A 16,007-nucleotide genomic window follows, 5' to 3' on the forward strand; every position below is an offset into this window, starting at 1 on the left:
CAGGAAAGGGGCAGAGAAAGGGAGAGACAGAATCCCAAGCAGGCTCTGTGCTAACAGCCTGATTGCGGGGCTTGAATTCACAAACCATCAGATCACGACATGAGCTGAAACCAAGAGTCAGACACTTAACTGACTGAGCCACCCAGGTGCCTCAAGTATGTGGATATACTTTATAGTATTCTCATAATTTAATTCCAAAATTAAATGTTTGAAAAGTGAAATAACTCCCTACATTGCTGAAAAATCTCAATCTAGCTACCTCTTAATTACTTTTTATTGTGTGTCCAACTTTACTGGGCTCTCTGAAGCGCTATAAATGATGTTCCTACCCTTAGGAAGCTTAACATCTCTTGGGGAGGGATGTCTCTGAAACAGGAGGCAGCAAAGATAAAAGTTCAACTAGGAAGTTTGAAAATGGAGAAGAGATCAGGATACGTGGATGGGGTCAAGAAGGACGTCAAGGAGAAGGTAGGGCCTGAGCCTCGAAAGCAGGATTTAAATCAGTAGAGGATATTTTAGACAAAGTCACCAAATAGTTTCTGTAACTCCAGGAGAGGCCTGTGCAGACTGAGGGACTCGAATGAAGACTGGGTATCAGGAAGGATTGAAGCATCTGCTTGAGTAGATGAGATGCGCCTAGCCTGTAAGTTCCTCAAAAGCAGAATCTAACTGGATCTCATGCAAAAGTATCCCCCATAGCATAGGGCACTGGGCCGAACCCACAGAGGGTGTTCAGTATATCCTTATTGTTAGATTGAGCACAAGTAATTTAAGCCCAAACCCAAAATAAGGAGTTTGGCCCCAAGTCTATACATAACAGATAGACATATACTTTTTTACAGGTGTTGAACCCAGGGCAGGGACTTTCTAAAGCCCAAGCCAAACAAGCTAGGAGGTGGTGCAGGATCTGGAGAGACACCAGTGTAAGGTAGGACCAGGCAGCAAAACCACCGTGAGGTACCACTGTTCTGATACAGAACTATTTCAAGGGGTACCCACATTTGAAAAGAGTGGCTTTGCAAGAAAGCTGTGCTTGTGGCAAAGAGAGGAGTCTCCCTAAGTGGGGGCATTTCAGATAGCAGAGGGTACTGCTTAATCTCAGGGTTTACAACTGGAGCCCTGGTTGCTAGGTCTTTGTTGAGGGTTCCAGGGGCCCAGCTCTCTCCCTAGAAGCAGTTGGCGTTGTCACCTGCTCAGCAGTGCCCCAGGAGCACGCCCTCATGGCCACAGCAGGCCCCTGGCCCCACCGATGCTCCAGCAAAACTGTATGCACATTTTAGTTAAACCCATCTCCCAAGCCCACCCCACCCCACCCCCCACTACCTTGCATTAAGTGTTCAGCCGTTTGTCTTTATTTCTGATTTCTTTCGACTGGCCAGTTACTTCTAATGCCTTTGGGTTCGTTGATGCATCACTAAGCACTAAAATGCATTAGAGGTGGGGTCGGCAAACTACAGCTCACAGGCCCAAACTGGTCCCACCGCCTGCATTTGAAAGGCCCTCATGCTAAGAATGGTTTTTACATTTTTGGATGGTTGGACAAAATCAACAGCAATAATTCAGGACATGGGAAAATGAAATTCACGCGTGAATTTTATTTTTATTTTTTTTAATGTTTCTTTATTTTTGAGAGAGAGACAGAGTACGAGCTGGGAAGGGGCAGAGAGAGAGAGGGAGACACAGAATCTGAAGCAGGCTCCAGGCTCAGCACAGAGCCTGACGCAGGGCTCGAACTCACAGACCGAAAAATCATGACCTGAGCCAAAGTCAGACGCTCAACCAACTGAGCCACCCAGGCGCCCCTCACGTGTGAATTTTAAATTTCAGTATCTATAAGTAAAGTCTTATTGGCACCCAGCCTATGCTCAGTCCTTTTACATAGTTATCTACGGCTGCTTTTGTGTTTGTGCTATAGTAACAGTTGAACAGGTTGCAGAGGCCACATTGCCTGCAAAGCCTAAAATAACTTACCAGCTGGTCCTTTATAGAAAAAGTTTGCTGACCCCTGGCTTACAACAATGGTTCTCAACATGGGACGATTTGGCCCCCCAGGAGGCATTTGGCAACGTCAAGAGACATTTTTGGTTATCACAACTTGGGGGGAGAGGTGGGTGCTACTGACTTCTAGTAGGTAGGGACGCTGCTAAACAGGCTACAAATGCACAGGGCAGCCCCTACAACGCAGAAGTCTCTGGCCTCAAAAGTCAATAGTGCTGAGGTTGAGAAACCCTAGATTAGAGGAACCTAAAGTACTCCAAGTAAAGGGAAAACTCCATCCTTAATAAGGGCTGTGGCTTATGGAACAACCAGGTCGTTAAGTTACATTAGCTCACGTAGCTTTCACAATCACCCTGCAAGGGAATTACTTATATTCTCCTTTTACAGAGAAGTTTTTAACCCAACTTGCCCCGGAGCACACACGGATAGCAAGGGTGCTTGGCTCCAGAGCCTGTATTTTTCCACACCTAAGTGCCCGCCCCTGCTCAGTGACGTCATAAGCGAGTGTTTCTCTCTCTCTCTCTCTCTCTCTCTCTCTCTCGACTGCCCCCTAGTGTGCGAGCTGCGCAGACGCAGGCCAGTGTCGTTTCCTCCGGTACAGAGAGGATAGGGACCACGCTAGGGTCTCCGCATCTGACCAATAGGAAAATGAAGCCGAGGAAAAGAAAACCCTACCTCGACTGCAACCGGAATTGTCGAAAACTGACCGTCCTCCCCTCTTGTCTGCTTTAATGCTGGGGACAACAGAAGGCTTCCCTCCCTGGTAGACCCAGGACATAAAGTCCTACTTGCTATCTATAGAATGCTTTTCCAGTCATAAAGAACAGTCATGTTCATGAATTTTCGGGATGCTCACATCACAGGGTTACATGAAAGAAAACATGCGGCGCAGAGTTCTGAATTTGCTTCAGGAATCAAAACTCATCCCAGAATCTTGGGAGGATCTGGCACTTCATTTCCAAGACACCTTTTATCCTGGAGGATAATCAGCTCAATGCAGCAGTTAAATCCACGTTAATGAAGGAAAAGTAGAGGACTTCCTGCCCCACCCCCACCCCGCCCCGTGGGAATTTCAGGCCTAAATGGGGAGGAGGGACACAGCAGGGCCCACCTCCTAAGATTGCACACGGGCTCGCCTCCCTGAGCCCCTTAAGTCATCCACGTGGAAGGCAGCCACCCACCCCGCCCAGGGCAAACCGTGGTGGAACGCATCCCTTAGGGATTTAAGATCAGATCACACAGCCATCGAGCATTTCTTTGAATTTTATTGAAAATTGACATGGACATTAGAAAGGTACCAAGCTAAACAGTGCTGGTTTCGGGAGGTTTCTCCTGGCGAACGAAAGCCCCAGAGGGGCAGTGACTGGTCACACTCTTGAGCAAAAAAAAAAAAAAAAAAAAAAAAAAAAAAAAAAAAAAAAGGGAACGAAGGAGAAGAAAGGAAAAACAAACACAGATTCTGGAAAACATGCAAAGAGGCTCTCTCAGGAGACCCTGGACAGCGGAATGGCGATGGGCTATACGGGGAATAAGCACACTCACATACATGGTATTTTGATGCAAGTTAAACCAATGAATTCAAGGCAGATTTCTCAACATCAAAGCTCTCCTTGCAGAACCCGGGTTGGACGGAACCCTCTCTCAAAACCCCAACTGGCCTTGGAGGGTTGAATGAAGTCATTTTGCTCTAAGTTTAAACCCGCCTCCTGTCTCTCCCTTCCCCACCTGAGTGTTAGCGGATCCACTTCCCCCCTTGCTGAGAGGGGAGGTCTGCAGAAGGTCTGTGAATGCTGAAGATAGGACTGTCGCGTGGCTTTCTCTTCCGTATTCAAAGATGTTTAATAGTGGCCTTAGACAGTCAACCCATCGAACCGGAGAATTGGCATTTAAAGAGGAAAAACAGAAAACTTGTGAACAGCACATCCACACCCACAGCTGAGGTCTCCGGCCCCAGTCACTTACACTTGGGTGAGTCGTCTGCAGTTGTCTCTCTGAGGTCACATTTGGTCCATTCTCCAGCTCTGAAGGTTCTTTTCCTGCCTTGTTAGGTTAGGATATTTCCATTTAAAATACCAAGTAAGTCAGGAGAGAGCTTCTTGCCTGGACACAGGGACACATGAACACTTGTGGAGTGTGCAGTGTGTGTGTGTGCGCGCAGTTTGAGGGGAGAGGGGGTTGGTTGGTTTCTGGTTTGAGACAATATGGAACCCTAACTCTTCTATAATGGCAGTCTTCTCCTTTAGACTTAGTGCAGCTGCTGGAGACAAGATTAAAAAAAGCTAGAGAGGGAGAGAGAAAAGAGAAAGAAAACACGAAATTAGCCGAAGAAAAAGGGCATCCAAAGTAAGACAAGGCAAGGGGAGTGGGCAGTGCGAGGTAGCAGAGATTATACTTGGAGAAGACAGGTTAGAGATGGGGACACTGATAGACGGCAAACACTGGGAAATCTGCCGAGAAGGTTTTTAAGAACACCACACACCAGTTTAAAGCTTCTTGTTTTAATTAAAAACAGCCACATGTGAATGCCAAATGATTAAAACCAAAACCAAAACCAAAAGTGATCTGCACCTCAGGTAGGAAAAGCAAACTTCTCGGCTTAAGAGAAATGAAGGTGTGTGTGTGTGTGCGCGTGTGTGTTTGTGTGATCGTGATCGTGATCACATGTGGGGATTTTCCAGGAAAGCTCGGACCATTCCTAATGACTGGTTTTGTTTCACCTGAAGTTAACGGAGTATTTAGGTACTTAAGAAAAACAATAACCATTGTACTAATTTAATAGCCTTTTCACTGCAGAAGGAAAAAAGAAACCCCTTTCTGTCTACAGTGAGAAAAGCTACCCAATAAAATAACTATTTTAACCCTTTTAATCGGCTTTCTAAAGGCCTCATGTTCACTCCCAGGTTAGATTTTTTGTTTATCAAACTTCCTTGATTACGAGGATCATCTAGGGCACCTGGTAAACATTCGCAGGCCTGGGCCCCACTCCAGACTTCCAGGAAAGCCGACCAGCCAACAGGCACCGTCAGCAGAAACACTCAGTTCAGGAGCTGGCCTGGTCCGCTGCTTTGCCCGCCCCTACCCACTCCATCCTCAGATATTTTTCTCTGGGGGGGAAAAAACCCTTCAAAGGCCCTGTAATGCTAACTATTCATTTTCTCCGAACATCAAAAGACCTGGGTCTCCAGGAACATATAGGAACAGGTTGAATCCGGTTGTGAAACGGATCGGGAGTCAGGACACACTGAATGTCGCCTGGCTTCTGCTGTGAAACACAACTGGGACATCTGGCAAGTCCCTGGACCTCTCTGGGCCTCAATTGCCCTTACCGGGGAGGGGCGGGCGAAGCGGGTCATTATCTGTTTAATGGACCGAAATTTCTCCCTCGAGGCGAAATTTCTGCCTAGTCCCTGAAGTCCTCCCAAAGGCTGGGTGGGCTACTACTTTTGAAGTTTTCGGAACTCCTCAGGTCTCAGGTAGTTAATCCGTAAACAAATGTAAATGAGGGGGCCTCCTACTTGTAATGCAAATAATAACCCAGAATAATGGGGGTCCACTGGTTAAGTTTGAGGTTCTCGGGGAAATAGCCGTAAAACCGGACACGGAGACATCAAAGCTGCAAATAAGATGCCTTTCCCAAGGAGACTTGACAGCTTTAACGTAGCATCTCTCTGAGCTACTGGCTGAGTATCCACGTTTTTGTGTGTTTTATACTGTTTTGAACCTCCAAGCACGGGGTCTCCAAACATGCTCCACGACGAGACTTTCTAAAGGCCCTTTCTAGTTTCTCAAGAAACTAGCTTATATTTCATACTCGCCTCTGGTCACTAACCAATCAGTGACTCACCAAACAATACACAGCAAAACTGCGCGCTTGTTCTGCCAGCAAGAAAATGTAAAGTGTGTGTGTGTGTGTGTGTGTGTTTTTGTTTTTTCTACTTTTCGCTTCCTACCATGGAAGAGAGGAAACCCCCTCCCCATTCTCAACACTGCAAAAAGCCCGGAAAATTTGGCATAGCCTGGTTTAACTGTGTGTTTTTGAAGAAGGAAAAAAAAGGCGATAAGGAAAAAAAAAAAAAAAAACCTCAAAAAAAAAAAAAAAAGATATACAAAAGAAGGTCATGATCAGTGCCAGTGGACTCGGAGGCAGAACTCAAAAGAAGAAATGGGGCTCAAAGTGAAGTACACGGCAGGGGTGGGGGATGCTGCCTGGCACCCCAAAGGAAAGCTGTCAGTTAAAATAGGAGCCTTGGCTTTAAAAGGCTAAATGGAGTCCAGTCCAGCTGTAGCAGGGGATACTATTCAGTACACAGCCATGGATTACTGCAAAGGAAGGGCAGAGAAACGGCGTGTTAGCCACACATCATTGCCAGGTGACCTTCAGCTCGCTCGCTCGCTCGCTCGCTCTCGCTCTCGCTGGCCAAACACCAAAGGCCACACTGTACCTCGTGGCCCTGACGTTGGAGGGCTCTTTACCTCACACGGGTTCCCAAAGTCACTATCAGGTGGGCCCGTGATAAAAATTGGGGCTGGAACGGTTTTAGACTGGAGATAAGGTTTGGGACCTTCCAAAGCACGACACCTGGTGTTTGCCTCCCCAACCGATTGTCTCACCTCTTCTTATGGGGGCGGGGGGAGGGGGGGGACCCATGCAAAATACAGATTAAAACTCCTGACATGCGCTAAATAAACGGGAAGACCCATCAGTGCAAAACTGAAGACATTGCTTCTTTGACCGCTCGGTTTGGCAGTTTCCAACGTGGGCCTGCTACTGGCTCTGCCTGATTGGGGTGGTGTGGAGCCCTAAGGGAGATTACAAAGATACTGAGACACCTCAGAAGAATTCCAGAAGTCTATCATTGAAGACACTAGGCTGGTGAGAACATTCAGGTTTATTCTCCCTTCTGCATTTGTGGGGTACCCGGCATTATAGAGAGGAGAAATCTATGCTATGTTCTTCAGCAGTCGAGTTTTCTGGAAAGGCCTCGGCATAACTCAACGCGTTCTGGATTTTTAACACCACTTGAGTGCACTTACTCGGAGCAACTCAAAACTGGAAAGGGCTGGGCTCGGAGGCCAGAGGGAAAAGGCACCAGAGGACCTCCTACTGGAGCCCTCTCAGAAGGGGCCGTGGCCCGGTGCCTGGGGACCAAGGGGAAGAGCTGTGCTGACTGGCTCTGACCCGGCCACGGTGGATGCAAATACTTCAGGGGAACAAGCAGCAGTCACGAGCAGGGAAGCTGGTGGTGGGGAAGGGCAGATGGGACCATGGAACGTGTCACAGTGTGGCAAAGATGGCCGGGGAGAGGCCGGCGGGGGAGGCGCCAGGAGGGGGGCTGGGATGCGCCAGGCATCTCCGAACCACGGCGACCGCTGGCTTCTCGACCAGAGGCCAGACACCATCCTCAGACTCCCGGGCTTCTATAAACTTTGGCAGGAAGAGAGGGGAGGGCACAGGTGGCGTGCTCCCCCGGACGTGTTAAGGGGGAGTTAGAGAAAGGGAGGCCCAGCTCTGTTGCGCAGGAAAAGGGCGTCTACAGGAAGCCCAAACTGAAAATGAAAAGAGAAGTTGGGTTAATGAACGGATGGATTAATGTACCAAAAAAAAAAAAAAAAAAAGGTTAGAAGAAAATTGTCATGACGACTAATGGATAATTAGAATACAGCTATGTTAGAATAGGGTCTTACTGCATTGGCTCCTGGGAACATGCTTTCTCTCTCACACACCCCCACACACCTCTGAATGGCAGGACAGTGGCGTTAAGCTGGCAAAATCATTATCAACAGCCACCAGAATACTTTCTTCTGAATTACTAGGTCCTAATGCCCCCTCCCCCCACGCAGACACTACAGGAATCCTGTCAGCAAATCTCCAGGTGGCCTCAGGCCACTGGATAGAGCGCCAGGCTCTCAGGCTCTCAGCCACCGACTGCGCGGTCCCTTAGGGGAAGCAGAGGGGGTGGAGCTTACTTGGGAGCAGCCCCAGTCAACTGACTGGTGCCCCGGGGCAAGACCTTTCGAGAAGTATCCGGGGATGGTTGAGGGGTTCTGCAATAGGGTCCGGACCACAGTTATCTGACAAACCTGAGCTATGGCAAATCCATTATGGGTTTGCGTTCGCCCAGCACTTTCACCTTGCTGTCATTTAAACTTTCATGCCGGTGACATTAGCAGAGCAAGTAGTATCAATCCCCTTTTGAAACTTACGAGGAGACGGGAACAGAGATACCAACGGACGTTACCGTGGTCACAAAGAAAGAGTCACAGGATCAGAACCTGAATCCTTTGGCTCTTTGATCAAGACTCTTTGCATCACACTGACGTGTTCCTGACAACTCCTTGCCTGTGTTTCTAGCCTCCGTTTTATTACCCGCAAAGAATACGTTTATCTCATTAAATAAACGCTATTAGATATTTGCGAGGGATAAAGGCATATGCAGATGTGAGATGTGAGTATATTTGTAGTCACTTCCTCAGAGTGAACATATCCACACACCCACACATTCTCTCCCTCTCATGTGAATAGCCATTTATACCAGAAATTAGGCGTTCTGCATTCTTGTTCCAGTTCTGCCACTAACTCACTGTGTGACCCTTGGTCAGGCTCCGAAATCGCTCACTCCTCCATTTGCTCATCTTGCAAACTGAAGATTAATTATTCCTTCCTTCTCTACCTCCCATGATTGTTGCAAGGTGAAAAGAATATATCGTCTGGAGACACGCTCTGGAAAGTGTTAAAACACTATACAAAATGCTCACCTCTTATTTTAGTCTGTCTACTCCCGAGGGGAAGAGAGGCCTCAACAACACTGCGATGGCCTATGCTCTAGGCTGCACGGGAAGGTGGATATATTTGGGCATGTGTGTACTGTCCACGTGCTGCACACCCCCCACACACACGGGTCAAGGGGCCACCAGCCACCGACATATGGTATCTGCGACTGCGTATGGGTCACAGAGGAATTTCTCTTACAATTGCAGACAGCAGGCCGCAGCACCTCAAGCAATTTCGAAAGCAGTGAGGAAACAGAGAGCCTCCCTCTGCTGGCACTCCAGTTAATGAGGGGTGGTCTTTGTGATCCGCCCCTGGACCGAGGGCTTTGGGGAGGGGACAGGCTTCCTTTGTGGCTTTCAGATCCCATGGGGCCAAGGCCTCCCTCCCTTATTTGGATTGGAACCACTTTCGCGGTCTACTGGGGAGAAGCCTGCCAGGAGAAGCCGACACTCGGGGTTGGGGTTGGCTGTTCCCACCGTGTGCCAATTGCTTCTCACTGGTACGGCGCGGCTTTAATGATCGTTTCGCCAGAATTCATTTTCATAATGGCTACCGACAACGATCTACTCAGGGAAACCTGACCCGAGTTGTGACAAGCCACGTGCACCGAAACCCGAATCAACTGAGACCTAAGCTACCGCGATACAGCTTTCCTGCTGTCCTCACTGAAAATGGGGGAACAAAGAACAGAGCTCCTCTGGGCGTCAGCCACTTGGCTGGGCACCAGAACTACAGCAGCGGACACACGCTGTAGGAGCTCGTGGCCTTCCTAAGTGGAAGTCGGCCCTTTCATTCCTGTCAACTAACAGGGGCTCCGAGACTCGCCTGTCAGCCAGGCAATATATCATCTCGTTGTTCTTTGAGGGTTGTTCCCTTTGGCTGTTTCAGGGGCTTTATGTTTCAGAAGCCTGCCTGGACTTCCTCTTCGAGATTTGCTTGAAAGTAGGATGTTTTGCCAGCTGTCCAAAGTCCCCAGAGTAGTAGCTGTGGCCATCGGTTTGGCGACTTCACAGCGGGCTTGCCATTTAAATCATAAACTACATTGGTGAGTGGGGAGAAGTCTTCTCAGTATTTTATATTCCCTGATCCAAACAAACCACGCAGAACAGGCATTTATGAGACAACTAGAGTATTCTGAACACTGACTAGAAATTTTGTGTTAACAAATTGTTAATTTTGTAGGTGTGATAATGGTAGCATAGTGGTTATGTTTGTTTTTTTTTTTTAAGCGTCACTGGCTCTTAGAGCTACATGCCAAAGTATTTCCAGATGAAACGATGCGGGTTTTGCTTTCTAGTTCTCCAGCATGTTTGGGATAATAGAGGAAATGGGACTGGCCAGATGTTGACAGTTGTTTGGGGGCAGGGTTTGGGCACACGGGGCTGCGTTATACTATCTTCTCTCTTCTTTTGTTCCTGTTTGAAGTTTCTATGATAAAGTGTAAAAAACAGTATTAGGCCTAATTATGTTAAATGAAACATATTTATGTTTCCTCCCTGCTCACTGAGCCTAGAAGAATAGACAGAAGGTGCTTAATCATTGCTACAACCAACCTATAAACCACATGACGTCAAGGACGGCTTTTATTCAGTCTGTAGACGTAACGCCTAGCCCTCAGGAATCCATGTTACCAAAGGTTACCTGCTTACCTTCTTGTCAAAGGCATACATGAAAGCTGGTATTCATAAAATGAAATGTGAGGAAGTCTCTATAATATTTGAAATCTCTTTTCTTCCACTTTTACTATAGGGTTTTTTTTGGGGGGGGGGGAGGGGTGCACATAGCCAAAGGGAATTTGAGAACTTGAACCCCTTGAATAAGAAACAGCCACCACAGGGAAATAGAGAAGCAAGTTTCCATTGACTTGGAACATACCCAAACCTGGGGTCAATGCCAAGTGTGACATTGCAGGACAGCCTCGCAAACCCAAAAGCTTCCCTCGTCACTTACACGTTAGTTAATTTTGAAAGCAATGACTAAGGCACTTGTAAGAAAAAAAGAACGGCCACAATTGAAACCTCAAATATTGAGGACCCACGGGATCCTCCTGCGCTACTCAACTCTTCTAGCAGCGAGTCTGAAAACGCTCCGCTTTGAACCACGCAGGCAAACATTCCACACGTACACCTGAGACCACAGCAAACTATGTCCCCATACTGTAAAGTCCCAAGAGCTAGGACAGTGGAGCGGCTTCTTGCGTGATTAATGTTGGGTGGGGAGTGGGATGTGGGGACATGTGTTCTAGAAGCCACTGCCGGTTCTATTAAGAGTTAATAAAGCTTACCAGGACCCTGGGTCTCATGCAGCATGCAGCAAACAGCAGAGTTAACTGTAAAACAGTAAGAGCTGATGAAGAGGGAGTGAGCTTGAGGAGAAATCCAATATTATGAGCTGACACAAACAATGACGGGTTAGAGATCAAAGGAAATGAGGAAGAGTGGGGGCGGGGAGGAAGGGCGGGCTGGGAGGGACCCCGGGAACACCAATATTCTTTCGTAACCTCTTTCAGGGCAGCCAATGGAAATTCTGAGTATGTGACTCTATTACATCCAACCACCAACTCTTAAGAAGTGCCTCCTGCCACCGCCTCTACCCTCCAAACCTCCCCCCCGCTCACCAGCAGCACTATGGGAGCAGAGTGGCCCAGATCTAAAGAAGGGTTTTCCAGAATTTAGCCAACTGTTCATGGCATTACAGAAGAAGCCCAAGGAGCACCTGGGTGGCTCAGTCAGTTTAGCGTCCAACTTCGGCTCAGGTCATGATCTCCTGGGTCATGAGTTCAAGCCCTGCATGCGGCTCTGTGCTGACGGCACAGAGCCTGGAGCCCGCTTCGGATTCTGTGTCTCCCTCTCTCTCTCTCTGCCCCCTCCCCTGCTCACACTCTGTCTGTCTCTTTCTCTCAAAGGTAAGTAGACATTAAAAAAAATTATTAAAACAAAAAAAGAAGCCCAGGCCTGGGCCATTTCTGTGTCTGGAAAGATGGGAGACGACAGTCTATTTTGCCCTGATTGCTAATATGAAGTCCCACACGCCAGCAAGGTTTTCATACGTCTCGGAATTGGACAAAGGCGCCGTCACCAATTCCAAATATTCCTGGAGACTGGAGAGACACGCCTCCCTATACAGGGTCCTCTGCCTGGAGTGAGAGAGGGGGATCAGTTCATGTGAGACAACTAGGAGAGAACCTGGTCTGACAGAAACTTCCACTGAATAACTGAATTGGGAGTATTTATAGTTTAGTGTCAGTGGGGTCCAAACAAAGGAATCTCCTAGTTCCGGCAAGCAGGCCATGAAGCTGCCCCAGGGATTGAGTTGACAAATACCACAGGCTATGAAGGCAGCCGGTTGGAGCCGGAAGACACATTTAGGTTTTTCTGATCTTAAAAATAGGAACCCATTCCTGCTGGTGCAACTAACACACAATGCCAGATCAGTGTGTCCAGTGACACTTCTTTTCTGGCTAGTTAAAGCTTATCCATCAGGTAACACCAAAAAAAGTTCATTAGGCAGTGATCTGACACCTAGTGGTTTAACTCCGTAACAAACATCTCTGGACTAATTGGTGAAAGTTCAAATTACACTTTTGAGTCATTGGATTGCCAAGTTGAGTGCCTACAAATATTAGATCTTTTACTGTTGTACGGAAGCCACTGTTTCACTCCCAAGCGATTGGCCAGGCACAGAGGCAAGTTAGAGGTTTCCTCCTTCCGGCAAATGTCCAACAGTTGAGTCAGGAACAAGTAGCTAAGAACAGAAGGCAATGACCCTGGACACCTTTCAGACCCTCAGGCCCCTTTAGTAAGGACATCGCCCAACAGTGCCTCCAAGGGCTCCCCGAGTCCCGCTGCAGAAACTAGAGCAAAAGGGACGACCGGACAGTTCCTGGTGTTGTGTACATCCCTCTGGAAATGCTTCCCTGTCCTCTGGCTCCGGGATGACAAATGGGTGACTTCGGCAAGCAAAGCCTGGCATTGGGTCAGGGTTACGGACCCACACGTAGGCAGGAATCCACGCTAGCCTGCCTTACCAGATCCCAGGAGACACCCCTAGACACCCTGTGCAATCACTCTCCACCTTGAGGGTGGGCCACACGCAATCTACTAGCATCTGAGGTCTCCCCACCAAGTTCTCAGCAGCCCAGGCCTGAAAAAGCTAAGCAGCCAAGAGGGATGGAGAACACAGGGTGGGAGACCAGGACTGGGCAGCAGCCTTCAGGAGCAGCAATTCAACTGCTGGCTGCAGCTAAGTGAGAATGGGGTTGGTGGGGGGGGGGGGGTGGTGGCTACAGGCATGGGGAGGTGAACACCTCGGACACAGGATGAGCAGGCCGGCCCGTGAGCCAGATCGGCGCCAACCTCTGGGGAGAAAGGGGGTGCCCAGAGGCTCCGCCAAGGCGCTCTCTCTCCCCCCGACCCTCTATCTATCCTTCCTTTCATCCATCTCTTTCTTACAACTCTAGAGCTCTTTTGATTTCCTTCTTTCTTCTTCGTCCCCTCCCACATTCCGGTTGCCTCTCCTCTCCTGTCCCGCCCTCTCCCCCTACCTAGAGCTTTGCAGGGCTTTCCTAAGCGGCCGAGCACAGGTGCCGGGCCTCTGGGACGTCAGCCGTGCCCTACTCTCAAGTCACCCAAACTCAGGGGACACTGAGACCAGTTCTGGGTCCCCAAGTGCATCTGTCAGCCCACGGCTCACCTCGGGCCACCAGCCCTCAGGCCCATCTGTCTCCAGGCCCTGCACTGAGGGGGGAGGAGCAGGAGGAGAAAGAAGCCAGAAGCCCAGAGCAGCCTAGCACTTACTTTTTCTTCTCTTTGTCCCTTTTCAGCGTCTGGGAGCCTCCGGCCTGGGAGCCCTGCGACTGGAGCAGCTCAGCCGCCGTCTTTCTCTGTTTGAAGGCATTCACTTCATCGTCCAGAGATTTCTTCTTATCCTCCAGTTTCTTCTTCTCGTCCTGGTGTAGCTTCTTCAGGCGGTCAAACTTCTCATGCAGCTGGCGGGGGGCACAGGGAGTCTGAGGACAGTCCTTGCTTACAGTGAGTTCCCAGCTGAGCCGGCCCGGGGCGGGTAGGTACTGGCAGGGGGGGGGGCGTCCTTCAAGGCCCTGGGACCTTAGGAGACTCTCTGCCAGGAACTGCTATGAGGGCACCAAAGGGCACCGTGTTCTGGAGAGTTCCCTTCTCCTGCCACTTTACCTCCACGTTTCTGTCTTGAATATGGGCAGGGAACTATGACTGGCCATATTAATTGTGAGTATCAATAGCCTTTCTGTTATCATCTGTACGTCATGAGGAAACAGAAGGTTGAAGAAGTTAAGGAATTTGTCCAAGGTGAAACCATTCTTTAGAGGATGATATTTTGAGATCTCCCGATATGAAAGGGGCCCCTGCCTTTTCTTATGCGCCTTTCATCAAGGAGGATCATCAAGGATTGCAGAGAAGACTTCCGCAATGCCAAAGCTGGTCAGAGAAAATACTTGTCCTCAGACATGGAAGGAGATAAAAGAATTTTATAAAATAGAATGAGTGCAGAGACCTCAGCTTTGACCAAGGGGAGACCCAGCTAGCTCTGAATAGAACCAGACACCCAGGGGACACCTGGGTGGCTCAGTCGGTCGAGCGTCTGACTTGGGCATAGGTCATGACCTCACGGTTCGGGAGTTCGAGCCCTGCATCGAGCTCGCTGCTGTCCGTGCAGAGCCCACTTCGGATCTTCTATGCCCCCCCACTCTCTGCCCCTTCCCGGCTTGTGCTCTCTCTCAAAATTAAGTAAATTAAAAAAAAAAAAAAAGAATCAGACACCCAAAGGAGAATGGGAAGAATATTCTGGCAGGCCGTTGTGGTGGCAAACTAGAATGTGATCGATTACCCTGAATACTAAGAATGGACCAAGCATAACCTCACTCGCTTTTGGAGAGAACTTAGGATTCGTAGCACTCGAAGCACAGGACGGAGGGGGCCAGGTCTCCGGGTCCTACAGGTATTTGGGACTGCCACGTAGTGAGGGCCGGTGGGTGCCAGGCTTGCCGTGTAGACCAGCTTTCAGTAGCCACTTGGGGTAGGGTGGTGGAAGCCCTGCCCATCAGCTGCTCTAACCTGGCTTTTGTTCCTTGGCCTTTCATTCATTCATCTTTGAGATCTCCTCACAACTCCCTCCAAAACTACTGGGTGACATTTTTCTTTTGGAAAGTGACACTGAAATAAAATCAATATATCCATGCCATGGACTTTGGTGATGACCCTAGAGAGCCACAGCAGATGACAGGGGGAAGAGACTTGGGAAGTAAGTAACTGCTTCCCTTTTATTTTTTTTAAATTTTAAAAAATGTTTGTTTGTTTCTGAGACAGAGAGAGACAGAGCATGAGTGGGGGAGGGGCAGAGAGAAAGAATCAGAAGCAGGCTCCAGGCTTTAAGCTGTCAGCGCGGAGCCCGACGCGGGGCTCGAACTCACAAACCGTGAGATCATGACCTGAGCCGAAGTCGGTCGCTCAACTAACTGAGCCACCCAGGCGCCCCCCCCCCCTACTTTTTTTTAGAGAGAGAGAGAAAGTGAGCACGAATGGGGCAGGGGCAGGGGCAGAGGGAGAAGGAGAAAGAGAATCTTAAGCAGGCTCCCACTCAGCGCAGAGCCCAACGTAGGGCTCAGTCTCACGAACCGTGAGATCATGACCTGAGCCAAGATCAAGAATCAGACACTCAGGGGTGCCTGGGTGGCTCAGTCGGTTGAGCGTCCGACTTCGGCTCAGGTCACGATCTCGCAGTCCATGAGTTCGAGCCCTGTGTCGGGCTCTGGGCTGATGGCTCGGAGCCTGGAGCCTGCTTCCCATTCTGTGTCTCCCTCTCTCTCTGCCCCTCCCCCGTTCATGCTCTCTCTCTGTCTCAAAAATAAATAAATGTTAAAAAAAAAAAAAAGAATCAGACACTCAACCAACTGAGCCCCCCAGGCGCCCCGGTCCTTCCCTTCTGTATGGGTCTCGAGGCCCAGAGAGATGAAGCAGTCACTGACGGCTAAAACCGTAGCTGAGGCCACTGACTTGGGCAGCAGCGGGCAAACCAGTAGTGGACCTTGGGGACAAGGCAATGGTTGGAGGGTGAACTTCACTCTGTCAGCCATGACTTACCTGATGAAAACCCCAGATAGACCAACCGGAGTTTAAAAACTTGCCAGGGCTGCACAGATGTTCCCTTACTGCTAATGTGAAACGGGACCGAATATCCAAGTGACCGGGGAAATGCCCCAGCT

At 49.2% G+C, this 16,007-nt stretch overlaps 1 protein-coding gene across 7 annotated transcripts in view; it reads right to left on the bottom strand.

The window, feature by feature from the left end:
- Nucleotides 1–3,641: 3,641 nt before the first annotated feature.
- SEPTIN6 (septin 6) overlaps nt 3,642–16,007 on the bottom strand; it is a 66,673-nt gene continuing 54,307 nt past the window's right edge. For 2 of the 7 annotated variants that reach the window (XM_030305941.1, XM_030305940.1), the window contains exons 9-11: nt 13,567–13,757; nt 11,055–11,116; nt 6,870–7,545 (exon numbers count right to left, since the gene is read on the bottom strand). In XM_030305941.1, the coding sequence (XP_030161801.1) occupies nt 7,475–7,545; nt 11,055–11,116; nt 13,567–13,757 (324 nt within the window). In that variant the 3' untranslated portion in view covers nt 6,870–7,474. The other 5 variants (XM_032592245.1, XM_030305942.1, XM_030305946.1 and 2 more) reach the window with 4 other exon arrangements.

Source organism: Lynx canadensis, chromosome X, assembly GCF_007474595.2.
Source record: "Lynx canadensis isolate LIC74 chromosome X, mLynCan4.pri.v2, whole genome shotgun sequence".
NCBI classification, from domain to species: domain Eukaryota; kingdom Metazoa; phylum Chordata; class Mammalia; order Carnivora; family Felidae; genus Lynx; species Lynx canadensis.